Below are 27,582 nucleotides of genomic sequence, written 5' to 3'. Positions count from 1 at the left end.
ACAGCCTGTGGGGAAATTCAACAGAGTAGGGAGATCAGAATTCTGCCTTGTAACCCTGTGCCTCTCCAAGAGTCACGTTCAACTGATTTAGCCTCTATCCCAGGTTTTAAAGAAGAATGAACACATTCCTCAACATAAATTCTGGCAATATTTCTATGTTCACATCTGGAAACGAAGATAGGAATAGTATATACCTAAAAGTGTCGTGAAGATGAATGAAATAATAGAAGTAAAGCAGTTAGAACAATGCCTGTGGCATAGAACACATTGAATATGTTAAAAATGTGTTTCTATTATTACAACAATTTTTAATCTAGGGGGTTTCATTTTTACAAAGAAAGGTAGTGGTCATTGATTATATTAGATACACAGTAAAGATGGTTATTTTGACATGCTTGTATATTTTAAAAAGTAGACTTTGGAAAGAATTTTTGCATTTTCTTACTATTTCTTTAGATGAAACTAAGGCACAATATGTACGTTAAACTGTTTTTCATTAAAAAAAAAAAGAGTCAGTTGATCCTTCAGGGCTTTATTTTTCCAGTTGGAAAAATGGGGGTAAAAGTGTGAGGGTCCCTTAGTTTCCTTCCTGAAAAGTTGTAAGGACAAGCTTGTGAGAACTCAAAATTTTTCACTGTGTTCTTAGTACCTGCTACTCCATGGTCATCTCTGATGATAGAAGGAAATGATAAAACTAGTTGGAGTGAAATAGTGCAGCATTTAAGAATCTGTGCAGGGTTTTGTTTTGAATTGTATTTGCAGCAATAGCTAAAACAATTTTTTTTTTTTTTTTGCGGTACGCGGGCCTCTCACTGTTGTGGCCTCTCCCGTTGCGGAGCACAGGCTCCAGACGTGCAGGCTCAGCGGCCATGGCTCACGGGCCCAGCCACTCCGCGGCATGTGGGATCTTTCCGGACCGGGGCACGAACCCATATCCCCTGCATCGGCAGGCAGACTCTCAACCACTGTGCCACCAGGGAAGCCCTAAAACAATTTCTTGATTATATCTTGCTGAAAAATCAGTTAACATCTTTCTGGCACCTGCGGGCAGTGGAGGAGAAAGCAGGGTGTGGAAGGAGTCTAGGATGGCTCTTTCATTCACAGCAGATGATTTTTGAAGCAGCTGGCTGATCTCGTGTGGATAACAGAGAATTGGTGCTATTGGGCCCAATGATCTTTCATATAAACGTGTCAGGATGTCCAGCTGACTTGATACACAGCTGAACTCCTGGTCTGCCCCCCAGAAACTGCTCTTCTCCATCTCAGTTTTTTGAACTCCATCCTTCTAGTTGCTCAAGCTAAAAAACCTGAGGGTCATCTTTGACTCATGTCTCTCTTATATTCCACATTCAATGTGTCAGCAAGTCTTCCTAGCTCTACTTCACAATATACCCAGAATCCCACTATTTCTCAGTGTCCCCACTCCGGCCAAGGCAGTCATGATTGGGAAATAACCTGGGAGGTCTCCTTGCTTCTACCTTTAGCCCTCGTCAGTCTGTTCTCAACAGGGCAATCAGAGACATTCTTTGAAAACTTTAATCAGGTCACATGAGTTCTCTGCTGCGAACCGCCCGCCCCCCCCACCCCATGGTTTCCAGATCACACCAAGTGAAAGTCAGGTTATTATCCATGGTCTACCTGGTCTAGCCTCCCATCTCCATCCAGCGCGGCCACACTGGCTCCTTTCAGTTCTTCGGAAGCTCCTTCAGGATGTTCCTGCCCCACAGCTTTGCCCTGGCTGTTGCCTCTTCTGGAATGCTCTTCCTCAGAAATCTGCATGTCACACTTCTGTCATTTCTCAAGTCTTGTCAGCGAAGCCTTTCCCAGCCACTCTACCCCAAAGCCCAGACCCTACCCCCATATTTACTATTCCTCTTCATGCTTTGTTTTCCCCTCAGCACTTATCAGTATATAACATGCTTTGTATTTGTACTTATCTTTGTTATTATTGTCTGTCTCCTCTACTGGAATGTAAGCTCCATGAGGCCAAGGATTATTACTTTTATGTTTGCTGCTGTATCCCCATATGCTAAAGCAATGCCAACCATATAGTATGCACTCAATAAATTATATTTTGGAAGCAGAATAAGTAGATACATAGATAGATAGATAGATAGATAGATAGATAGATAGATAGAGACCTTGATAGTAGTTTGTGTGTATTATGATACATTCTTAGGAATGTCAGCAGTACTTAAAATAGACACTTGGAATACCTATTCTGTGCTGGATACTATACTTTGCACTTTCCATCTATTATTTAATTTGATCCTCACAACGCTTTGAGAGAGGTACAGTGTTTATTCCTACTTTACAAATGAGGAAAGTGACACTCAGAGAGGTTAAGAACTTGCCCCAGGTCCCTGACAGAGCCGTGATTGAAACCCAGTTCGGTCACATCTCAGAACTTTTAATCATTATGCTATAAGAGTCTGGATTATACCAACTTCAAGGTTGAAAGGCAAAACAGGAAACATAGTTCCTTCATTATTTCCTTTATGTTAGTTGCCAGTCCTTCCCCTGCATCTACTGAAACAAATAAATAAACAAGATCTCAATGTCAACAAGAACAAGGAAAAAAAAAAAAAAAAAAGACCGAGCAAATTTCCCAAGATCCTAAAAGAATCTGCCTCTTTGAGGTCTCATGACTGAAATATCATGAAGATGTGGAATGGCACTGGCTTTGGAACCTGGGGATTGAAGTGATGCTCCAGGTCAGCCTCCGAGCACCCCGTCAGCCTCGGGCCAGCAAGCCCTCTGACCCCTCTGTGCCTTAGTTTCTTTGCATGTAAAAGGCGACACTTGGGGAAGTGGTCTCTGAGGTCCTTCCCACATGATATTCTGGCCTGTGAGACTCGTGGCCTTTCTTTCATTGCTGTGGGTATAGCGTGGAGGAGTGAGGGTGGGCAGTAGTCCTCTATGTAAGGCCATTCATTTGCCTTCACTGCTTTAGGGAAGGACTTCTGCTCATTGGAGCCCCCTGATCTCTAAGGGGAAGCGACATGGTATGATGCAGTGCCTGCGTTAATGCATCCCTCACCCTCCTCTATGCCCATCCATTCTGCTTATTAGAGTCAACACTGGATGGCATTTAGAGGACCGGGTGCTGTTTTGGCCTTTATTGACAACCTAAGTCTCCTTAAATCCTTTCTGGAACAAATCAAGGGATAAGGTGTAAATAACTGTAATACAGCTGAACTGTGTGACCTTCAGTAAGGTATTTACCTTCTCTGGGCTGTGTTTGCTCCTCTGAAAAATGGGAGAAAATGTTCCCCAGGCTCCTAAGTACACTGAAAGACTGTTTTACAACCCCCTTCCACCCCACCACACCCATGCCATTCTCCAATGAAATCGAAATGAAAACACTGCCAACACACAATTGCCTATCTGACCTCCCCCAATTCCTTTGTTAGTTTTAGAACCGTTAGGGTCAAAGGGGTTGGTTTTTTTTTGATGTCTAACCCAGATTCCTCTTTCCTAAAGCAACCATGTTACGGGAAGACTGGCAAGGTTCCACTGGGGCAGTGAAGCACTTTGGAAATATGGGCTTTGAAGATTAATAGAAATATGACCACGTGGCCATTTGTGAGCTTGGCAGTCTGTCCACATGTGCTTCTGCGTGCCAGTGTGAGCATGTGTGCGTTTGTGCCAGTGTGTGTGTGTGACGAAGTGTACAAGTGTGTACAGGAGTGTGGGTAAACAGGTCTTTGAGTCACAGGGGCCAGCCCCTCCTGGTGGGCTTTGTCTTCCTTTTCGGTTGCCATGACAACAGCGAGGGCCTCCGCATCCCTAAACAAAGCTCCCTATGTGGACCGAACCGGGAGGAGGGGTCTGGAGCTAGAAGCCAAAACTGGGAGCCATCTAATCCTCCGACAGAGTGTTTCTTTTTTTTTTTTTTTTTTTACATCTTTATTGGAGTATAATTGCTTTACAATGGTGTGTTAGTTTCTGCTTTACAACAAAGTGAGTCAGCTATACATATATGTATGTTCCCATATGTCTTCCCTCTTGCATCTCCCTCCCTCCTACTCTCCCTATCCCACCCCTCTAGGTGGTCACAGAGCACCGAGCTGATCTCCCTGTGCTGTGCTGCTGCTTCCCACTAGCGATCGGTTTTACATTTGGTAGAGTATATATGTCCATGCCACTCTCTCACTTTTTCACAGCGTACCCTTCCCCCTCCCCATATCCTCAAGTCCATTCTCTAGTAGGTCTGTGTCTTTATTCCCATTTCTTGTCACAGCAGACCTACCAGAACATCTTCGCCACTAGGTAAATATAGAGATACCTGTTCAGGTGCGCTGTGATCCGGAGGTGACATAACACGGGCAGGAATTTCCAATTGGAGCAAAGGCTTCAGCGAACCTCACTCCTAATCTGCAACAGTTAGTCATCTCGTAATAAATTCTAGCAACGTGAGTGTTCCAAGCCCCTCCCATCACCCTATGGACCCAAACCAATCACTTTAATTTATCAATATACAGATGAGCCGCTTTGTGAATTACCTATGGCTCCTTTATAGGTTCAGAAGTTCATAAACTATAAAGTAATTTTAATATTGACCTAAATATGACTTGAAAGACAACTCTACCTCCTCCCCACCACCCGCCCCCCAGTCAAACATGATAAAACACACATGGATGTTGTAGCTTGTCTGAGATTATCTACATCATATTCTTCCACGTTATCTAATTGTGAATAATATGGAACTGGCTATGTATGAATAGTTGATTTTGTACAAATTATGCCTCTCATGTAAACTGCTAAAAAACAAAAGCAGTCACAAATGTAAATTCACTAAGTCAGATGTAAGAAGAAAATTGTACGTAACCGTGCAGTATGGGGAGATAGATCAGCCTCCTTCTTTGTTCTGGTAACTGAAGTTTAAAATCCCAAACCTTGCATACACATGAGACAACCAGAATAGAGGCTCAGCTGTGCTCATCTCCACATCATCATCCTTCCATCTATGTGACAGCTGTGTTTTGAGGGGAACTGCCATTTCTCCTCCCAGGAAAGAAAAAAAGACAGCCAAAAATTATGGATAGCAGAATTGGGTAAGAAATATTTGAATGAAATGCAATGGATTTTCCCCCCAGTTTTATTGAGATATAATTAACAGATAACATTGTATTAGTTTAAGTTGTATTAGGTCAATATTTGTATATATTGTGAAATGATCACCACAGTAGGTTAACATCCGTCACCTCACATAGTTACATTTTTTTTCTTGTGCTGAGAACTTTGAAGATCTTCTCTCTCAGCAACTTCAAAATACACAGCACAATATTGTTAACTACTGTCACTATGCTATGCGTTACATCTCCAGAACTTACTTATAACTGGAAGTATGTACCTATTGACCACCTTCACCCATTTCCCCCACCCCCTAACCCCACCCCTGACCACCACCAAAATGTTGTTTCTATGAGTTCAGTTTTTCTAAAATTCCACAAATGAGTGAGATCATACAGTACTTGGCTTTCTCTGTCTGACATATTTTACTTAGCATAATGCCTTCAAGGTTAATCCATATTGTCCCAAATGACAGGATTTCCATCTTTATTATGGCCAAATAATATTCCATTGTGTTCATGTGTATATATGTGTGTATACACACATTTTTTTATCCGTTCATTTCTTGATGGGTACTTAGGTTGTTTCCATGTCTTGGCTATTGTAAATAATGCTGCAGTGAACACGGAGGTATATAATGTCTTTGAGAGTAATTTCAATTCCTTTGAATATATACCCAGAAGCGGGATTGCTAGACCATATCGTAATTCTATTTTTAATTTTTTGAGGAACCTTCATACTGTTTTCCATAGCGGCTGCACCAGTTTATATTCCCGCCAACAGTGCAAAAGGGTTCCCTTTTCTCCACATTCTGACAGTTATCTCTTGTCTTTTTGACAACAGCTTTTCTAATACATGTGAAGTGATATCTCACTGTGGTTTTGATTTGCATTTCTCTGATGATTAGTGATGTTGAACACCTTTTCATGCACCTGTTGGTCATTTGTATGTCTTCTTTGGAAAAATGTCTATTTAGCTCCTCTGCCTATTTTATAATGGTTTTTTTTTTTTTTTTTTTTTGCTATTGAGTTGTGTGAGTTCTTTATATATTTTGGATATTAACCCCTTATCAGATATATGATTTGCAAATATTTCCTTCCTTTCCATAGGCTGCCTTTTCATTCCATAGGTTGCCATTTCATTGAATTTTTATCATTTTACAGTCTCTTACAAGAATCCACTCAGGACTTCCAGACTAAAACAGATTTATTCCTGCTCTGGTTATGAGTAGGGGGTTTTTGTGTCTTTCTAATGGCAACACTGGCTGAAGAGGAAACTGAGACAGAGAGGTTTACTGCCCAGTTTATTAGCAGCAAAGGTTACCTGGGTACCTAGCTCTGAGAATTGACTTGGTGGTATTTATGCCACATCACGTGGGGATTTACTTTTGTTTTCCTGAGTGTCTGGATGCATCCCAGCTTGAGTTCTGTTACATCTAGTGGTGTAGAAACACTGGATGGAGCAAATGAAAAGGAGCTGACTACCCATCCTCTTACCTTGAGCCACAGGCTAATGCCAAGTGCTCTTAGGGGACATGAGCACTCTTCTAATGTAAGCCAGATTTTTCTCCTTTTGAACTTCCTGTTGCTTGATCCAAGGAAACTAGATAAATTGAGATATCCATAGGGCCACTCCTTGAGGCACCTTTCATTAAGAAGTTAGGCAGTGGTCATCTAGATGGCTAAGTAAGGTAATGGCCATATGTTTTATCTTTGCAAAAGCATCATCATCTGAATAACCCCAGGATAATCCTCTGTGAAGAGGAGAGAGTACTCCGGTCCTCAGGGAAGAGAGGGACCAGTGGAAGGAACACATTTCCCTTTCTTCCGTCTGGCTACATATATACTCACGAGACTGGCAGACATGTTGAATCTAAGGTTAGAATAATCACTTATTTTTGGCAGGTCATAGAGCCGAATCCTGTTTGTCCCTGTGTTCTCCAGAATGCAATATGTGTATAAATAAATGATGACCGTGATATAGACACAAAATCAAGCAGCACATCACTAGCTTGACTAATGCTACAAATTAATAGCATTGATACTAAGTCCTTATTAACCCAACACAGAGCAATGGATTTTTATGCTGCTCTCTCAATTAAAAAGATAGTCCTTTTAGAAAAAACACAAAACTCTCTTTTTATGTCCTTACTTTCCTCAACCTTTGGCTGAAAAATAAATCCCTCTTGTGGATTTTAAATGTTGACTGCTACATAACATGGAAGACAACTCAGGCCTCGTAGAAACAGCACTTAATCTGGAATCAAAAGGCTTTCATTTGAATTCTGGCTCTGCCTCCTGATAATTTGGGGGAAGTAACCTTTCTGAATCTCCCAGGGTTTTTGCAAATCTAAATGAAATCATTTACATGGAAGTGATTTAGAAAATAAAAATTTTACAAATGTGGCTTAAAAAGCTTAATATTTTATTTATAGTCTATGGAATCTACTATAATACTAGGCTGTGGGTTAAACTTCATTGGTCTTTGATAGAATGTGATATGATTCAGCCTCTACTTGGCCTCATGGAACCTTCAGATTAGTCAGAGAGAAGCCATGGGCATAAACACTGTGATGGCAAGGGAGGGGGTTAAGAAGTGTCACGAAAGACACTGGTGCCAGACTTTCTGCCCTAGGCTCCCAGTTGAAAAACAAAACAAAGCAAAACAAAACACAGAAGGCCATGTGCTATAGACAGTATGCTATGATCCAATTTTTGTAAATATAAATAAATAAATAAGAGCAAAGATGAAAAAAAAACCAAAGAAACACAGAAAGCCAAATGATAAACATAGTACAGAAGAACCCCAAACACAGCCCTTCTTTCCCCCACTGACATGTCGGAGCGGCTTAGGAAGTAGCCCCGTTGGTGCATACTCTTTATTTCTTTTAGCCAAGAGGCTTCTTCTTTTTTTTTTTTTCAAACATCTTTATTGGAGTATAATTGCTTTACAATGGTGTGTTAGTTTCTGCTTTACAACAAAGTGAATCAGCTATACATATACGTATGTTCCCATATCTCTTCCCTCTTGCATCTCCCTCCCTCCTACCCTCCCTATCCCACCCCTCTAGGTGGTCACAAAGCACCGAGCTGATCTCCCTGTGCTATGCGGCTGCTTCCCACTAGCTATCTATTTTACGTTTGGTAGTGTCTATATGTCCATGCCACCAAGCCAGATTTGTTGGGCTCTGGGCCTGTAAGATGCCAGGTGGGAGGGTGGGAGGAAATGGGGGCCTGCAGTGGCAGAGGAGAGCAAGGAAGCCAGCTGGTGAGACTGGAGCCAGGAAACTTCCAAATATACAGGGAGGTTAGGCTGCGGTGTCTTGGGCTGTCCCACCGGAAATCGAGCCACGTGGTCATCCTGGGGGTCAGATAGAGGTGCCACACTGCATACTTCATAGATGAATGCTACAGAGATTTTAGTGGCGCCAAACAAAGAAAAATAGTGGTGGCAGTGTCCAGGAGTTACCTGGCAACTGCTAAATTCCTGCTAGTTCACCTGGCTCCATTTGGGTCAGTGAAGAGATGCTGCGCCCCTTCATTTAAGCCTTTGGGAATCAGGTCAGAGCTATCAGTGTGCTCCTCAAGTCAGCCTGGGTATCTTTAATTTAAAAATCTATTGAGTAAGTACTATATGCCAGACCTAGTCTAGTCCTGGAAGATGCAAAGTTGAGTAAGACAAAATATTTTCAAAAAGCTCACATAGAGGGAAAGAGACGGTCACATGTACAACTCACCACAGTAGAGGTCTGGCTGTAACATGAGCTGTGAAGAGATAGAGGGAAGGTAGAAAGGAGGCCAGAAGACTGGGGGCAAGGGAGAGGGGGAGGGGAAAGCTAAACTTTAGAGGTGACATTTCAACCTGGCCTTGAAGAAGGATTTTAAAAGACTCAGGCAAGAACGGATTCTGGGCAGTGTGAATTAAACCTTGGGATCCCTCACTGCTTTTTCAGGAACTGTGGGAAGTGCGCTGTGTTTCGAGCATGGCCGTGGTGGGCTGCAAGTAGGCAAGAGATAGATCAGATTGATGGGAGGTGAGGTTTGAATGAAAGGTTCAGATCCAGCCGTGAAGGCCTTTGAAGGGTCTGTTAGGTGTTTAGCAGATGGTGGAGGAGACTGTGGAGGAGGGGAGGTTAGAGAAGAGAGAAGAGGGAATTTAGAAGATCTGAGGGTCGTGGTTCCTCTTAGTGGCCAGCCACTTAACTCCCCTTAGATTCAGTTTTTGGGTTTTGTGGGGTTTTTTGAATTTTTGAATTTTATTTTATTTATTTTTTATATAGCAGGTTCTTATTAGTTATCTATTTTATACATATTAGTGTATATATGTCAATCCCAACCTCCCAATTCATACCACTACCAAGATTCAGTTTTCTGAGCTGGAAAATTGAGATGTTGGTACAAATGCAGATGCTAAAAGATTATTGTGTTCCCCTGCTCATAGCTTGCTTAAATTCTCCTTGTTCAATGTCTTGCTCAAAACACTGCCTCCTGCAAAACCCTCTTGGATTTCCCTAGAGCATAGTTGGGAGATGAAGTCACATACATATGAAAAGATAAAGAAAGCAGCATATAAATATGCCACTGGGCCGGCAGATATGTGGGGAGCCTGGGCTCTTAGAGCAGACAGGCCTGGGTTCCAAACCTGGCTTCATCTCTTACCTGAACCTGAGCAAGTTGTTTATCTTTTAAATTGAGGCTGAAAATACATGTTCTACCTTCTTCTCATTTTGGTTGTAAAGATTAAATGCGCAAAATGGATGAAGGTGCTGGAAATTAGAAAGTGCTCCATAAATATCACTCACCGTGATTATTATTTTCAGTTTGGAAGTGGTAAAATCCAGTACATGTTTTAGAAAGCTAACTGGAATAACTGTGAAATAGGTGAAATGAAGGGAAGAGAGACAGGTGGTTGAGAGACCAAGTAGGTGCTATTGCAGTTGTCCAGACAGGAAAGGATGAGGTTGTGGACCAAGAGGCAGTAAGGATGAAGAGGGAGGGTGGATCCAAGTGCCATTCTGAAGATAGAACCAACAGAACAATGGCATTAATCATACAGGAAGGATAGAAAGAAGACAAAGAACCAAAGGTAAGAACTTTGGTAGATGGTGATGCCATGAACCAAGCTAGCTCTTTGTTACTTTCTAAATCCAGAAGGGCAGGTGAAAAAAGGAGGTGTCCCAGGGCTTAAGTTCTGTTACATTGACTCTCGCTGGCCCTGCTCAACTCTTCCTTCCCCCACAGCAGCCTTAGGAGAACCCACTGAGCTGGAAACCAAGCCCAGGAGAACTTCCCCTGCCCGTGTGCCTTATGCCCATGCCCTTAGCCTGATTGTGACCATTCTAAGGTGTCTGTGCCCGAGGAATCCATCTCTGTCTTGGAAGGAGGGGCTGTAGGAGACCCAAACCGGTATATCCCTCTACCTCACGGTAGACTGGCACCTCTCCTTTCCCTGCACCGGGGCTGGGCACGTCCCTCAGCCCCTGGCTCATTTTCTCCTCCCTGGACGTGAGGGAGTAGGTGGCAGAACCCACAGTGGGTGCTAGACTCTCTTATCTTCAGGTTGCTGCCCTTTATTGACGGGGAACACCTTGAATAAGTGCAACAGCTTCCAGGGCAGTAGGAGAGAGCGTGAGCCGTGGCTGGGAGGCACTACCTAGCAAGGGGTGTTCTGGCTGGAAGGGTGTTTGGTGATGAGACGGGCATTGGTGCAGAGGCGGTATCTGGAGGGGCCTGTTAGCAAATGAATATTTCTTTCTTTTTTTTTTTTTTTTTTTGCGGTACGCGGGCCTCTCACTGCTGTGGCCTCTCCCGTTGCGGAGCACAGGCTCCGGATGCGCAGGCTCAGCGGCCATGGCTCACGGGCTTAGTTGCTCCGCGGCATGTGGGATCTTCCCGGACCGGGGCACGAACCCGTGTCTCCCGCATCGGCAGGCGGATTCTCAACCACTGCGCCACCAGGGAAGCCCAAATGAATATTTCTTGATCCCCATTTGCTCACTTGTTGAATCTGATCATCTTCCTCTCTGCCAGGGAGCCCTCATTCCTCTTCTGTCTTCTTTTTCCCATGGAGCTTTCATTTTTGTTTTGTTTTTTTTTAATCATCTTGTGCCACAGAGTGGCTCTGGTCCCCTGTGCCTGTTAGTGGACTCTGTCTTATCTCTGACTCTCATGCTGGCTTTTTCCGTCTGCCTCATTTTCCCCTCCACACCACCCCGTCTTCCTACTGTCTTTCTACTGGAACCATGTGCCCTTCCTGTGTCCTTACCTTTCTTGTTTAATCTCGACCAGCCATCTTCAAACAGCATTTCAGCCCTTCCAGTCCTCAGTGTCGTGGTCTTCCATGGCAGCCCGTATGAGCATCACAGGATACAGGCCACCAGAGGAAGCACAGCATTATGGGTAGAGTTCAGATCCCAGCAAGTTACTTCCCTCCCCTAAACCTTGATTTCCCCATCTGTTAAATAGGAATTTTAATAGTGCTTTACTTCATAGGGTGATTGTGAGGATTAAAGGAGTTAATGGGTATGAAAAACTTCATATAGGCTGGCATGTAATCATCAGTCAATGTACATCAGTCACTGTTGTTATTAAGGGCAGAAAGGGTAGCTGGGCCCCTCAGAGGGCGAAGGGCTTCCATTGTAGCCGGAGAGACATAACATAGCATTCTGGAAGCTAGCTGGTCACATTACTAAGTCAATACCTTTCAAAATAGAGCAAGCAGAGAGCATTAGTGCTGACTGGAATGAAACTGATCCGCGAAGGCTTCCTGCAGGAGGCTGAACGAAGTGCATTTCTGTGCAACATTTTAAGGGGATCCCCGTTGCAGCCTGGGACAAAGGAAATGGGGTATACACAGTGCCTGTTCAAACACGCTCTCTCTCCTGCTTGTTTCACCCTTTCTTTTAGTCATGGCACTGCCCAAACCTAGTGAATCTTATCTGCTTTGTCCACAGGGAATTTGCCAAAGAGAGAGAGAGAGTGGAGAACCGGAGAGCTTTCATGAAACTGCGGCGCCAGCAGCAGATCGAGCGTGAGCTGAATGGGTACCGCGCCTGGATAGACAAAGCAGGTAAGGCCTGGGGGCTGGAGGAGGTTGGCGATGGGCTGCCCAGACATCAGGGACCTGCCCCAGTTCCCACTCCAATACTTCCATTCAAGGGGGCAGCCTAGACCAGAGCAGAGAGAAGCTCGAGATGACTTGTTGGCTTTTTGGATTCCCCACTGGTCCCTTTTTCTCCCTCTGGAGTCTGTCCCTGTTCTTCAGCCAAACGCCTTTCACGAGGCAGGCATTTTAGCGAGGTGAACTGAGTAAAAGGTAAAACAACCCAGTGCTAGAGCTGAGTTTGGGCTGATGACATTCTGTACTACTACTGTTACTACTAATAATAACAGTCTGTTCATCCCACAAATATTTATTGAGAGCTTACTTGACGCCAAGTCCTGTTCTAGGCACTTAGGATACAGCAATGAGCCAGAGCTCTACTTTTTTTTTTTTTTGGACCATGCCACGTGGCTTTCAGGATCTTAGTTCCCCAACCGGGGATTGAACCCAGGCCCTCCACCGCAGTGAAAGCGCTGAGTCCTAACCACTGGACTGCCGGAGAATTCCCCCAGAGCTCTACTTTTGTGGAACTCATTACCCTGTAGCTGGGGAAGGCAGCGATGAACAAAATAATAACTTTTGATAAGGTGATAAGTACAGTGAAAACAGATCAAGGTAGGGTTAGGGGTTTAGGGTAGGTTGCAGTCTTTTTTTTTTTTTTTTTTTTTGTGGTACACGGGCCTCTCACCACTGCGGCCCCTCCCGTTGCAGAGCAGAGGCTCCGGACGCACAGGCCCAGCGGCCATGGCTCACGGGCCCAGCCGCTCCGCGGCATGTGGGATCCTCCCAGACCGGGGCACGAACCCGCGTCCCCTGCATCAGCAGGCGGACTCTCAACCACTGCGCCACCAGGGAAGCCCGGTTGCAGTCTTAAATAAGAGGGTCAGGGTAGACCTGTGTGAGGAGAGATTCAAAAGAGATGAGGGCATGAGCCACAAGGAGCTCTGAGGGAAGAAAACCCCAGTGCCCAGGCTCTAATGTAGGAGGGGCCAGGAGCCCTCCAGGAATAGCAGGGGAAGGTGTCAGGAGTAAGGATGAGGGCAGCTGTGCTGGGGGCAGAGACAGTAGATTGTGTATTACCTTTACGGGCCATTGTAAAGCTTGGGGCTTTCCGGTGAATAAGGCAAGAACCACAGGAGGGCCTTGAGCAGAGAAGGGACACGCTCGGTTTAAGATTTTTTTTTTTTTTTTTTTTTTTTTTTTGCGGTACGCGGGCCTCTCACTGTTGTGGCCTCTCCCATTGCGGAGCACAGGCTCCGGACGCGCAGGCTCAGCGGCCATGGCTCACGGGCCCAGCCGCTCCGCGGCATGTGGGATCTTCCCGGACCGGGGCACGAACCCGTGTCCCCTGCATCGGCAGGCGGATTCTCAACCACTGCGCCACCAGGGAAGCCCTCGGTTTAAGATTTTGAAGGAGCGCTTGGTTGCTGCCCTGAGAACAGATAGTAGGAAGACAAGGCCAGAGGCAGGGAGACTGATTGTGAGGCCACTGCAGTAAGGCAGCTAATAGATGATGGTGAGAATTGGTTTTCCCTGTTCCCTGCACTGTGATCAGCTCCTCACTCTGTGGCTCAGCCTTGGGAAAAATTCCTGCCCAGCCCTGAGGATAGGTCCAGGTTTATCCCGATCTCATTAACCCACAGAGACCCCAGATGCAAGTTTGACTGTGGCTCTGCTGCTTATGAGGGGCATCGATCACCCCACATCTGTCAGTAAAAAGGATGTATTTGATTCCCTTATTATTTTAAAGGTTGCGTTGCATTGGTGTTGTATATCTTCCTGAGCAAAAGAGTAAAATTTTTTTAATAAAAAAAAAAATACACATGATAGCCAGCATCTTTGCTCTATTCCTGGTAGAAAGCAGAGAACAAAGAGGTCTCTCTGGAAAAATTTGGAATAGGATTGGATACGTAGGTGCCTGATCATTATTCTTCTCTAAGCATTGAAATGATGCTATGACTCTTATTCAGATCACAGCACACAAGAGCTCTCGCAGTTCAGGAGTCAACTTTGGATTATCTTCCAGGGGTGAGAGGGCATGTGTGATGGAAAGTGCCATGTCAAAGCCAGATAAAAGCCACGTCTCATTTGGGACTATCTGCATTCCTTTGCTGCTTCTGGAAGCAAGAGCCGTGGGAGTGGTGACTGTACTTCCATTTTGCCCTTTTTCCTCTGAGGCTCTTGAGTGGAGGTGAATGTGAATCTTCCCTCCCTCTTCCCAGGAACAGTATCTCAGCTGATTTGCCTCCAGGCCAGGCCGGCAGCTTGAAGTCCCCAACTGCCCTTGGCTTCCTGGGCAGGGGAGCCGTCTGACAGACCACCCTAGGGAGTAGGCTGGCAGCAGAGCTGGAAGACGACTCTCCCTACCCTTGCCACAGCCCTGCTCAGGGTCAGGCAGCCCGGGATGCTGCTCTTTGCAGCTCTGCTTTTCAATCGCTTGCAGAATCCCAAGGCTCCACTCTCTTCCAGTTGGCAAAGCCAGCACTCTTCTCCTTCTAAGAAAAAAAGACACACTGCGACGTCAAATTGTGCTTCCTGGCCCTTCCCTTTACAAGTGGAGCGTGAGTGATTCAGAGACATATGGGTTACATTTGCCTGGAAAGACATGCTCAAGTTCGAAAGCGAACTTGGCAAAAGGCATGGGGGGGATGGGAGGGCCGTTCCAGCCCATCCAGAGGCCTCGAGCGCTTCCCAGAGGTACTCAGCAGCACCATACACCCTCCGGCTGCCTTGGGGGTCCTCAGATCTGCTGATCCCAAAGCCCCGACACTGCACAGAGCGAAAAAGACTCTCTGGCTGAGGTCATTCATGTTGCTATGAGGTATTTTAACAAGTACCTAATTTTAAAAGGATGCTCTCCAAAAGCAAGTGCTATTCATGACTTTAAAACCCTCTTTGTCCTCATCAAGGAGCATCCCACCAATAACATTTAACCTGTTAACTGAGTTTTGCCGGAGGGCTGTACTTAAAAAAGAAAGCTAAATGTTATGACTTTATAATGGCCATCCTGCATGGTACCCTCCGAGCCTCAAAATGTTCCCCTCCCTGGGAAATTATATACATTATATACTCTCAGTTTTATATGCAGGTGGAATTATGGTAATAACTTTACCCTCTTATGCCTGTCCTTTTACTTGTTAGAAGTGCTTAAATTAAACCATTGCTTCATAGACCCTGCTGCCAGCTTTTCCCCAGCAGCTGGGATCTTAGGGAATGATTGCTGGGGTCTCCAGCTCCCTCGCCTGTGGCTGAGACAGGGGCGAGGATCGGAACTCCTCCACACCACTCCCAAAAGCTGGGCTCAGAATCCCAGCAGACATGGGACAGAAGGGCTGTTTCGTTGATAAGTTTGGAGGGATGTCAGTGAGGCACATTCTAATAAGTCTTAGCAAAAAACAGTCTCCTGCCGCTGATGACACCGCTGTGGAGTACAGGCTGCTCCTGGGGAGGCCAAGAGGGGCGTCCAGGGGACTAAGTGGTTGTTTTCCAAATGCCAACAACCAAATACATCGTCCCAGTGCCAACCAGGCCTTCCACTCTCTGACACCAGTTGGGGTGTCCGACAATTCAGTTCAATTCTGACGCGAAGTTAGTGCAGACACCACAGGTGAAAGGCTTAATCCCACAAGCCTGCCTCTACTTTACACACCAGCCACGGTGGGGTCCCCAGGTGACCTGCACCTCTTCCTGGCTGACTAAAACTTCAGAGGCCTCCAGATTTGATAATTAGTTAGAATGACTTACAGAACTCAGGAAGAACTACCACCAGTTTCTTATGAAGGATACAAGTCAGTAACAGCCAAATGGAAGAGATACATAGGGTAAGGTCTGAGGGTGGGGTTTGCGGGGGCGTGCAGATCCTACATGCCCTCTCCAGGCACTTAACCCTCCCATAAGCAACCCGGGCCCCGTCGTGTAGCGTTTTTATGGAGGTTTTATGTAGACATGATTGATTAGATCATTGACCACTGGTGATTGAATAGTCTCAAGACCCTCTCCCCTCCTGCGAGGTGGGATGGGGATGAGACTGAAAGTTACAACCTTCTAATCATGTGGTTGGTTTTTTGGGGGGGACCAGCCCCCATCCTTACACTAACTAGGCCTCTCCCACAGTGAGTCGTCTCATTAGCGTACAAAAGACAGTAAATTCCAAGGGTTTGGAAGCTCTGTGCCAGGAAGGTGGACAGAAACCAAATATTTATATTTTATTATATCACAGGGACAAATTCATGACGGGCCCTAGCCTCTTCAGCTCAGGCTCTGCTCAGCTAGGCAGGATGGAAGTGGTGGCGGGGAGAGAAAGCAAGCCCATAAGCCCTGCTCCTCTCTTTGGGGTGGCTGTGAGCATCTTCCTCCTCCCCTTCCTTAAAGAAGTAGTCTAGAACCCAAAACATGGTCTCACCTTCAGAATGAAGGGGTAGGCGTTATGACCTAGGGGCTGCAGACAAGCAAAACTAAGGGAGCTCCTGCTGCTAGAAAAGGTTTAAGGAACCTGGATAAAAGAAAAAACAGAAAAGGAAATGTGTCGTTCTTATCAATTTAGGGGATTTTCGTTAAAAAGATCAGCTTTCGCTCCCAGGGCTATTCTCCTAAACAGTGTATCAGAGACAGAGCTGAATCTCACCGATCACCCCCAACACCCCCTCACTGAAGACCTTCCTTTCTATTCTGACGTTCGGGTGCTCCCCTCCATGACCCTTGATGTCTTGCTGATGCCTGTGACCAGCTCTGAACTCTTTTCCTCTCTCTCTGTTGCCCTGGAGCCAGAGCCGTTCCTGAGGGATTTTCATTTTGCAGAATAATTTGGCATTTACCGATAATTTACTAAACCATTTGTTTCCATATAGAGGAAGTCATGCTCGCTGAAGAAAATAAAAATGCTGGAACGTCAGCCTTAGAAGGTAAGGAAGTGCTCCAAGGTTTCATTCCTTTCGCATTTGCCCCCTCTTCTGCAGAGGCAATCTCTCTCGATCCAAAGAGGAGAAGGAAGTAAAAGAGGGGCGCTCTGGGATTTGAAACGCAAGTCTCTCTGTCATAAAATTCCTCATGCTTTAAAATGAAGGGAATTGAGTCATGGATTTAAATGTTTTTTAAAGTGATGAAAATGAAATCCAAGAGTTGCTTTGTTCCAGGGCGTGTGATTGATACGGGCAGTGAAAAAGCCATCGTACAACCAATGGCACAGAAAGGGATCTTCTTTGACAATTTGTGGGGATCATCTTGGGACCACTTTCATTGGCAGGAAGTGACATTGTTTATGAAGAACCAGAACAAATAGATACGGAGTACCTGTTACCTACTGCATTTAGATAAGCTCTAGCAAGGATTCGGGAGCCTTGTCCCATGGGATTCAAGAGCCTCGTGTGTCAGAGGTGCTGCTGAGCATGGGAGCCATGTTTCCATAGACATTTGTGACTTCACTGACCCTGGCTCGGGTATTTAAAGGCAGGCGCCTGTGTCAGCGGGGCCTCTTTGCCCACAGTCCTCAGTTCTGACCAGACTGATCCGGTTGTTCTTGTGTCCTCTCCCTGGCCTCTGCCTTCCCTGGTGTAGTGCTCCGAAGGGCAACCATCAAAAGGAGCCGGACAGAGGCCATGACGCGGGACTCCAGTGACGAGCACTGTGTCGACATCTCCTCTGTGGGTGAGTGGAGGCTGTCAGATCTCCTTTCACTGCTCTGAACCTCCTCTGAAAGGGAACATCCTGTCTTTGGAGAAACACCACCAGGAGGAAGGGAGGCCAAAGAATCCAGAACTTTGGGATGTAATTAGGAAAAGGCGTTGGAATCTAATCTAGTTGACAATGACTTACAGAAAAAGATGGACCAGGGGATACTGTTATGTGAAACATGGGGCTTAGGGCCAAGAATCCAACCCAGATTCTTCAAGTGTGGCAGATGTATCCCATCGGCATATATATCCTATCTCTCCTGGATGTGATAATGAGAACCCACTTTGGGAAATTGCTCAAAGGATCCTGAGGACACCCATTTGAGAACCTGCAATCATTTGCTTAATCATAGTAGCATCTACCTACTTCCATCGCCTGCTTCCATGTGATACTTAAACAAATTCCTACTGACAACCCTTTAACATGACTGGTGTTCAACCTCAGGTTCCCTTAGAGATTCTGGCTGATGGCAGATTTTTTCCTCCCCAGATAAAAGGGAAGGGTCTGACTTCATCCTCAAAAGCAGAAGAGGCGTACAGAGCTCATCGCTGCTTTAGGCTTCCAGTGGCAGAAAAATCACAAATGCGGCAGGATGATACCAGTGCCTGAAGCATATTTAAAAAGAAAAGCCAGAGAGAAGCCCAATCTGTTACAGACATAAACACGATCCTGTTAGGATTCAAGATACCGGCTGGATGCCTGGTGTCCTGCCTGGGGAATCTTTCCGTTTCCTAGGACTGAGGGTGCCCAGAGGAAAAGCAGGGTTCCCTGCTGTGCTGTGGACACTCTTAGCTCATAACACGTGGCTGTACCCTAGCCCTGGGACCAAAGCTGCCCACCTTGCCCTGCGAATACCTGCTCGCCATGGAGGGTGATCTCTTTTGCAGCCTCATTCTTCCTCCTTACTTCTCCCCACTTAGGCACACCCCTCGCCCGAGCCAGCATCAAGAGTACAAAGGTGGACGGGGCCTCCTATTTCCGGCACAAGGAGCGGCTTCTGCGTATCTCTATCCGCCACATGGTTAAATCCCAGGTGTTTTACTGGATTGTGCTGAGCCTTGTGGCTCTCAACACCGCCTGTGTGGCCATCGTCCATCACAACCAGCCCCAGTGGCTCACCCACCTTCTCTGTAAGTGAATGGTGACTACTGGCTTTCACGGCAGCAGCTCGATTGGGGTGTGAATGTCAAGAGAGCAAGGTGTCGCGTGGGCCTGGCAGCGGTCCTGCCCATCCAGAGTTCTACCTCTCCACCACGTTGTGACCGAGGCCAGAGCTGTCCTCCAGGGGTCGGGGTTATCCCATGACCATTCCTAGCTGCCATTCATTATTGAATCAGATCAACAAATCTTTGCTGATGAGTCAACAAGATGGTGTTACACCTTGGGTAGTCTAAGGCCAGCTTAGTGCCTTAAGTAGGCTCAGTGATGTAGGGAGTCTTGGTCACCAAAGTCCTAGGGAAGAAGTTCCTAGGGAAATGGATACCTTCAGTAGACCAGAAAGGAAACGTATAGGTCAGCTCTGAGTAAGGCTGCCCCTGGGTGCGAGTGGGGCTCCCAGAGGCTGTCACTGCCCGGAGTGTGGAGAGCGAATCCAGCTCTTTCATCAAAGCCATGCTTAAGCCCTTTCTCTCTCTCCTGAGAGCCATCTACCATTTAAAGGGCAATGACAAAGCCACCTGTCAAGAGAGCAAAGCTGACCTGTGGAGTGTGCCTGGGACTCATTCTGGGTCTGAGCGCTTTCAGACATCATTAGGTTTTGCCTGGCACTGAGCTGGCATGGTCACTGAAAGTCCCGCTTGTGTAGGTCCTGCTGCTGTTGAGGGTTCCTCTGTAGGTGGGGCGACTGGACCGGGGAGGGCAGAAGCCCGTGCCATCCATGGAACCAACGCTTCTGCCTTTAATGCTTTCAGACTATGCAGAATTTTTGTTTCTGGGACTCTTCCTCCTGGAGATGTCCCTGAAGATGTACGGCATGGGGCCTCGCCTTTATTTTCACTCTTCGTTCAACTGCTTTGATTTTGGGGTAAGTGCTCTGGAGCCCGCCCATCCTTCTGTCAGGTGTTGCTATGCCGTGGTTTGAGATAAGCAGCTTGCTCCGGGGCTCGGTGTGGAGCACTGAAATCAGAATTTATAAAAGGGGAATAGATAGGATTAGCAAAAGGGAGGCCAGGAATGAGTGAATCCTTGCCGTACTAGGGTTTGTTTGGGTTTTTAAAATGCTCTTTTATTTTTAATGTTTTTACTGAATGGTAACACACATACCATAGAGTGAGCACTTCAGTAAATTTTACAAAGCTACCCGTAGCCAAAGTTTTGAACCACTTATTATCTTGGGGGAAGCCTGGGGGAGAAGGACAAAAGGCTTGATTCCAGAAGGTGGTTCAATCAAAAATGAGAAACTTATATATTTATTTTTTGAGTCCAGTTTAAAATTGGGGACATTATCTGGGCATACCCTTAAACATTCATACACATATGCACATACACACTTGTGCGTTAGCAAGTCCCCACATAGACTACTTCACCCAGTGCCCACTTACCTAAATAATATTGATATATAAATGTGTGCGTTACTAACAGTCTTCAAGGTGCTTTCACATACATTTTCGTCCTCCACGGCTTGCAGGGGTCCGACGTCCACGAAACTAGGTGTTGGGAGTTAGGCCGCCCGTTTACACATGAGTAAATAGGAGACCTCGTGTGCAAGTTCACGCAGCCAGTTAGCAGCAGAAGTAGGTTGCAAAACTTTGGGTTCCTGAACCACCTCTCCTTCTGCCAAAACTACTTCTTTTTCTGCCAAATCTCCAGTTAGGTGCTAACGATTCCGAGCCCTTGCCAATCTGCATTTTAACTTGGAACATATGCTTCTGGGTACAGGCAATTTTCAGGCATAATAACTAGTGAAAGACCATTTTCACCTTAGTTCCCTTACATACATACTTTTCAGCATTGCTGTAAGAATAAATTTTTGTTCTTTCTCCTAGTGCAATGTGTGGAACATAGTAGGCTTTCAATAAACATATAATTAAAGCGTAAAGCAAATTGGATGGTTAATCTGACATTGGTATTTCTATAGCAGTCAGATTCTATGTCACCAAGTAGTACCATCACGTTGGGGTATGAGGTCCTGAGTGACTGAAAGATATTTCATGTACAGGTGACTGAAACGTTGTTAGCACTAAATTCTAGGACAATGAGAGAACGTGGATCTTCTCAGAGGTTTTTATATTGGAATGCAACCTGTATTAATTTAAACTTGTTTTCTCATTTGAGGACCACTCTTTTGTCTGTTCAAGGTGTTCTAAGAACAGCATGGCTGTCAAATGTGTGCAGAAGTGGTGAATGACTACTGCAGTTTTCACAAAGGACAGAAGAGCAGTCAGTAAAGCAATCTATAGTATGCAGGAGGAAATTTAGCAAGGGGAGTGGGGAGCAGTGGGGAGAGAGGTGGTAGAGTCTTGTTTTTCCTTGGCAGCCTTCACGAACAGGTGGTCCTGCTGGGGGAAGGGAGGGTTTGAACTTCACAATGGCCCAGTGAGAACTGTTGGTTGCGGAATACAAGATTGCTCCTCTCTCCTCCTCCTCATTCACCTCCTCCTCCTTTTCCTCTTCTCACCGTGGCTGGGTTTGGCTCTTTAGGTCACAGTGGGCAGCATCTTTGAAGTGGTCTGGGCGATCTTCAGACCTGGTACATCTTTTGGAATCAGTGTCTTGCGAGCTCTCCGGCTTCTAAGAATATTTAAAATAACCAAGTAAGTGATCAGAATCTAGACTCTTCGCAACCACCTTCGAGAGTGGACGCTTCTCTCTGCCTTATTATATTTATTTCCTTCCATCCCCACATGCCCTTCCCGACTCCATCCCCCACTCCATTCTTCAGTTCCTCTTCTTCTCCGAAGATTAAACCAGAAAAATGCCCATGATGCCATATCCTGTGCCACGTTCCCAAGGGGCGCCACATTATTGCCGTCATCTCTCCTTCCTACAAGTATGCAGATGCGGCTTATCTCACAGACCACCAGGCAGATGCCCAGCTGTGCATGGAGATAATTTGGTATTAGTGTTCACTGCTGTAATGCTGTCTGGGTTTTTGTAGGTATTGGGCATCCCTGCGGAATTTGGTGGTCTCCTTGATGAGTTCCATGAAGTCAATCATCAGTTTGCTCTTCCTTCTCTTCCTCTTCATCGTTGTCTTTGCTCTCCTAGGAATGCAGCTGTTTGGAGGCAGGTAAGCACCAATGAACTTTGCATCCAAAGGAGCCTCAAATCCTAGACTTCAACCTGTGAGCGCTGGGGTCACTAATCTGATTGCCATGTTAACTATGGCAATCGTGTCTCTGGCTCAAATCAACCACGAGCATGTGTGTGGAACAAATATCTCTGTTTTTAATCCGTTCACACTGTATAGGGTTCTTATTGAGGGGACCCCTCTCTCTGGAGCTGTCCCTGAAAGGCACAGCCTGGGGCTTTGTAACTCAGTATCAGCCCAGACCCCGTCCCATTACCAGGGCCCTTCAAGTGCACAGTCCCCCAGTAGTAGTCACTAAAACTGTCTTCATAAGTTACTGGAATGAGGGGAGAGTAGGGCAGAGGGGGGTGTGGAGAAAGGGGAAAAGTAGTGATGAAAAGGGCATAATCTCGGGAAAGGAAAACTTGGTGTGTGAGATTTTCATTTCATTCTCTCTGAATTTCCTTTTTCAGGTTCAACTTTAACGATGGGACTCCTTCAGCAAACTTTGACACCTTCCCTGCAGCCATCATGACTGTATTCCAGGTATGAGATGTTAAAAAATGTTACTTGGGATCCCTTGGTGCACACACTACACAATGATGTGTTAAGAGAATCCTCCCTTTCCTCTCCAAGCTCCTCTCAGGCAGCTGGGTACTCTTGCTTATTGAGTAATCATCACCACTATAATTCCTAGAATTTCTATAGCTATGTCCTTACCAATAATGAAACATCTCTATTGTGATGACCTAATTGGCTTTCTCCTTACACTGGTGAGTTTGCAAGGGATGTTAGTCAGTCATCCAGCAACATCGCATTTCTGGTTTTATGAAATTGGAAGTATCTTCAAACCCACGTGTCCATTTAAAGAAGTATCTTTTCCACGCACCCCCCACTCCCGCCAATTTTTTTTTTTTTAAATCATGGGGGAAACTCAAAATCAATAATGTCTAAGAGCTAAAGGAGAACACTGTTTCACCAGAATCTGAGGCTGAACCAGAACCCAGGCTTCCAGAACTGGAGCCCATGAGGCCCTTTCCAGTAATCCTGCTGCCTCAGGAACTGTATCTTGGCAGCTCCTGGGGACAGTCAGGCAGTGACCAGACCACCTCATCTGTGTGATTCCCACAGGCCGGGCAAAGCTGAGGTTTGGGTCAGGGTGGGGAGACTCTATATTTTGAGGAATCGAATCTTTCCTTTTGATGTTCTCCTTCTGTTTGCAGTGTCTCTTACATATCAGAAGAAAGCTGAGGATTATTCATGGGCGTGACATTTTTTTTTTCTCTCTGGCAGGATAATCGAGCAAGGGGTGGATGGAAAAGACCCAGGCGCAGAATTTTCCCCCTTCTGTTGACCCCATTTTCTCCTCCAACCCAGGTCTCTGATTTGCCTGTTGTTTGCTTTGTGTAGATCCTGACGGGTGAGGACTGGAATGAGGTGATGTACAATGGGATCCGCTCCCAGGGTGGGGTCAGCTCCGGCATGTGGTCAGCTATCTATTTCATTGTGCTCACCTTGTTTGGAAACTGTATCCTTTTTAAAAGGCTTCTCTTGGGCCGCCTGAACGGCCCAGCATGTGAGGAGGAGGAGGTGATCATAGTGGTGCTGATGGTGGTAATAGTAGGGGTGGGGGTAGCACTGGGGTGTGACCATTGCTAGGTGTACTAAGAGACACAAGGATCCCGATCTTAAGAAACATCTGCTAGTTGGGTAAAGAAGATAAATATAAACGAGATAGAGTATCATCTAAATTATCAGGTATCATAATATCCAAGTTATCAGATTATCATCACAAATAAAAACATGAGTCTGCTATAGTAAATGGTTGGAGATACTATGAGCTGGGAAAAATAAGAAAGGACAGAGATCGCTATGGGCTGAAATAGTGACAAGATGATAATACTAATGAATTAATTATATGGTTGTTTTTTTTTACTTTTTTAAAAAAGACTTTTTAATTTAAGTATAGTTGATTTACAATGTTGTATTAGTTTCAGGTGTACAGCAAAGTTATTCAGTTACACATATATATTTTTTTCAGATCCTTTCCCCTTATAGGTTATTACAAAATATCGAGTATAGTTCCTTGTGCTATACAGAAGGTCCTTGTTGGTTATCTATTTTATATATAGTACTGTGTATATGTTAATCCCAGACTCTTAATTTATTCCTCCTTCCCCCTTTCCCCTTTGGTAACCATAAGCTTGGTTTTCTTTGTCCGTGGGTCTATTTCTGTTTTGTATATAAGTTCATTTGTATCATGCTTTTTGGATTCCACATATAAATGATATCATATGATATTTGTCTTTCTCTGTCTGCCTTACTTCACTTAGTATGATAATCTCTAGGTCTATCCATGTTGCTGCAAATGGCAATATTTCATTCTTTTTTATGGCTGAGTAGTATTCCACTGTATATATATCCCATATCTTCTTTATCCATTCATGTGTCAATGGACATTCAGGTTGCTTCCATGTCTTAGCTATTGTAGTGTGCAATGAACATTGGGGTGCATGTATCTTTTTGAATTATGGTTTTCTCAGGGTATATGCCCAGGAGTGGGATTGCAGGATCATACGGCAGCTCTATATGTTAATATAGAACAGAGCCTTCCACATAGTAAGTTCTCAAAAATATTAGTATTATGATTAATGCTGATACTACTGAGCATAGCTAACATTTATCATACTTGTGCTATTCATGAGACCCTGTACTAAATGCTTTCCAGGCACTATTGCATCTAATCCTTACCTTATAAGACTTAGAGGAAATAACTTAATCAAAGTCAAACAATTACTAAGTTGTGAAGGGAGACTAGAAACTAAGCGCATTTAATTCCAAAATCCATGGCTGGTCATGGGCTCTAGACCAGAAAGATTTAGGTTTTCATCCCAGCAACTCTGTTTACCGGCTGTGTGGCCTTGGGAAAGTCACTTAATCTCTCTCAGCTTCTAATTTTCACATCTGAAAGGAAGAAGCAATATCTTCTCTCCTTTGATGGTTATGAATAGTAAATGAGATAATTTGCTTGAATGTTACGTTGTAAACTGCAAACTTCTACACGATCATTAGAAGTTTTGGGGGGTGGAACTTGCCTTGAATTGGGATTGCTAGAATGAAAAGGGACGGTCATGTGATGCAGCTATATTTTTGCATTTTCCATAGTCTCACAGAACAGTGATATTCCTTTAAGTTTTCTGCCCTGAAAACTTCTAGGGGCCAGAGCAGACTATAAACTAAACATGAGAAATCCATAAAAAGAAAGCTAGGCAGTAAGTCACAGAAATGGAAGGCCAGTTTGTCACAAAGTAGCTCACTTTGCCCTCTGGGAGCTTTGATTCAGGTATTTCTTTGTCCTGTACAAAGAGATGACATGTGGAAGGAGAGAAGACATATTCTCCATCAAACAGAGTTGCATAACATCTCTCTCCCTCCCCCGACAGCCCCTGCTTAAGTGACTCTTTGGGTTGGTTTCTGTTCCTGCTGGTGTCCCAGGCAGGAAAGGCCTGGAGATGCCCTCTCAGCCTTGCTGGAGCCTTTTGCTTTTCTTACTTGCCCATCCTTAACTCATCACCCCAGACACACTGCTGAATGTGTTCTTGGCCATTGCTGTGGACAATCTGGCCAATGCCCAGGAGCTGACCAAGGTAAGCATTGTTCTCCGGGGATCCAATGGTTCTCTAGTGCCATTGGGTGCCTGCTGGGCTTTGGGGCTGCTTCCAAAAGTCTGCGTTGCCTGGCTCAAGCCTGCCAGGAAGGCCCCTTCTGGGAGCTTGTGGACCGCTGGAGAGCCACACATCCGTGAAAGGAGCCTGGTTCACTTTCACTGAGTTTGCTGAGCCTTGGAGCAGACTGGATCTCTCATGGGATGTAGAAGATAATCACTTAATCACTGCAAACTCCCAAAGATATCCTTTGCAAAATTATGCCCTGGAAAATAAAGAAAGCACCAAAGTCTTGGATTGAAGTCCCACCTCTGCTCCTGTGACCTGTGGCTGTGTGACCTCAATCATGTGCGTTTACACTTCTGGGTTTGGGGGTGAGAGGGTCCAGGAGCATCTCTGTTCCTAGATTGTGTCTCCTGGGGTATTCCAGTGGCCATGGTCATCTTGAAGGAAGTTTCAATGAAGCTACTTGCTACATTGCTCAAAGAACTGTTCCTTTCTTTCCTTGGAGTCATTTCTTCAGGGGTGGAGGCAATACTGATTGCAGTGGGATAGTCTAGGGAGATGAGTGAAAACTTCTCCCCACATAATACAAATTTGGTTTGGGGCAGAGCCCATAGCAACCTGGTGACGTTTCCGTAACTGCTGTTCCCTACGTCCTTGAGGGTCTTCTTATCTGCAGGCAGGGAAAAATACCAGCTCTAGTATCTGAAAAGCTGGCTGTGAGTCATGCATCTACCACTTACTGGCTCTTTTAGCTTGTGCTTGACCCCTGGTCTCCATTAGCATCGCTTCCTTCATCTGTAAAAAAAGGAATGATATATCTGCCTTGCACATCTCACAGGAGTACTGCAAGGATCAAGTAAAATGAAGTGTGTGAAAACCAGATCAGGCTGTGAAGATGTATGTATTCTTAGTAGCTCTAGTCATTTTACCTGAACCGGCTTTCCTTGGTGCCATCACATAGAGGGACATTTATGAGCAGGAATGTGGGTGAGGAGATGAGGTCCCTGCCTGAGCCCCAGGGTGGGGTCACTTAGCTGTGCAGGGAAGAGGGCGTGATGGGAAGCGTGGTGTTTACTTCAGGGGCTCTGCCTGGAAGGTCCCCCTCCATCACTTCCAGACACTGCAGAGCATCTGAGAAGTGTCGGCTCTGGCCTCTGACCTCCCCGGCCAGCTCCCCTGAGGACTGGGCTTGGGGTAGAACTGCACAGCTCTCCTGAGGAGGTGGGGCAGGGTGGAGGTCAGAATTGCTGGCCAGGAGGCTGCTGTCTCAAGGAGGCTGGCTGCTGGCCACCTGAGGTCGGTGAGCCAACCTGACCTCATTCTGCCTTGTTTCACCTCTTCCCCTGCTTGTCTCGCTTCGCCTGGTCTCCAGAACGCCTTCTGGGGAGAGCCAAGGGAGCTGCTGTCCTTCACGAGGATCCCAGACAAAGCCCTCTCTGCTTTGTGTCTAGGATGAACAAGAAGAAGAGGAGGCCTTCAACCAGAAACACGCGCTGCAGAAGGCCAAGGAGGTCAGCCCGATGTCTGCACCCAACATGCCTTCCATCGAGTGAGTCGCTGTCCCCACTTCACAGACCCCTGGGCTCCTGTGCTGACAGCCAGTTGCTCAATTCCAAAGCTGTGAACTCTCGGAGGGTGCCTGCTCCATGCCAGGAAACGTCCTGTGAATACAGCAGTGAGCAAGACAGGGTCTCTTTTTTTCACAGAGCTTTTATTTCAGTGAGTAAGATAGCTGATAAATACACAGAAATAATTTTAGATAGTGAGAATAGCTGTAAAATAAATATAACAGGGTACTAAGGCAGAGGAACAGGAATTGGGTGGAGTACCTTCGGG

General features: G+C 45.6%; 1 protein-coding gene across 1 annotated transcript in view; it reads left to right on the top strand.

The window, feature by feature from the left end:
* CACNA1E (calcium voltage-gated channel subunit alpha1 E) overlaps positions 1 to 27,582 on the top strand; it is a 396,248-nt gene that overhangs the window by 292,272 nt on the left and 76,394 nt on the right. The window contains exons 10-20 of the mRNA XM_059068042.2: positions 12,029 to 12,144; positions 17,025 to 17,078; positions 17,731 to 17,820; positions 18,768 to 18,977; positions 19,758 to 19,870; positions 21,487 to 21,599; positions 21,944 to 22,075; positions 22,549 to 22,621; positions 23,486 to 23,603; positions 25,655 to 25,722; positions 27,198 to 27,295. Of these exons, the coding sequence (XP_058924025.2) occupies positions 12,029 to 12,144; positions 17,025 to 17,078; positions 17,731 to 17,820; positions 18,768 to 18,977; positions 19,758 to 19,870; positions 21,487 to 21,599; positions 21,944 to 22,075; positions 22,549 to 22,621; positions 23,486 to 23,603; positions 25,655 to 25,722; positions 27,198 to 27,295 (1,185 nt within the window). The remainder of the gene's footprint in view (positions 1 to 12,028; positions 12,145 to 17,024; positions 17,079 to 17,730; positions 17,821 to 18,767; positions 18,978 to 19,757; positions 19,871 to 21,486; positions 21,600 to 21,943; positions 22,076 to 22,548; positions 22,622 to 23,485; positions 23,604 to 25,654; positions 25,723 to 27,197; positions 27,296 to 27,582) is intronic.

This window comes from Kogia breviceps, chromosome 1 (assembly GCF_026419965.1).
Source record: "Kogia breviceps isolate mKogBre1 chromosome 1, mKogBre1 haplotype 1, whole genome shotgun sequence".
NCBI classification, from domain to species: domain Eukaryota; kingdom Metazoa; phylum Chordata; class Mammalia; order Artiodactyla; family Physeteridae; genus Kogia; species Kogia breviceps.
Note: the sequence above shows the minus strand (reverse complement) of the source record. Positions and strands in the feature narration are given on the sequence as shown.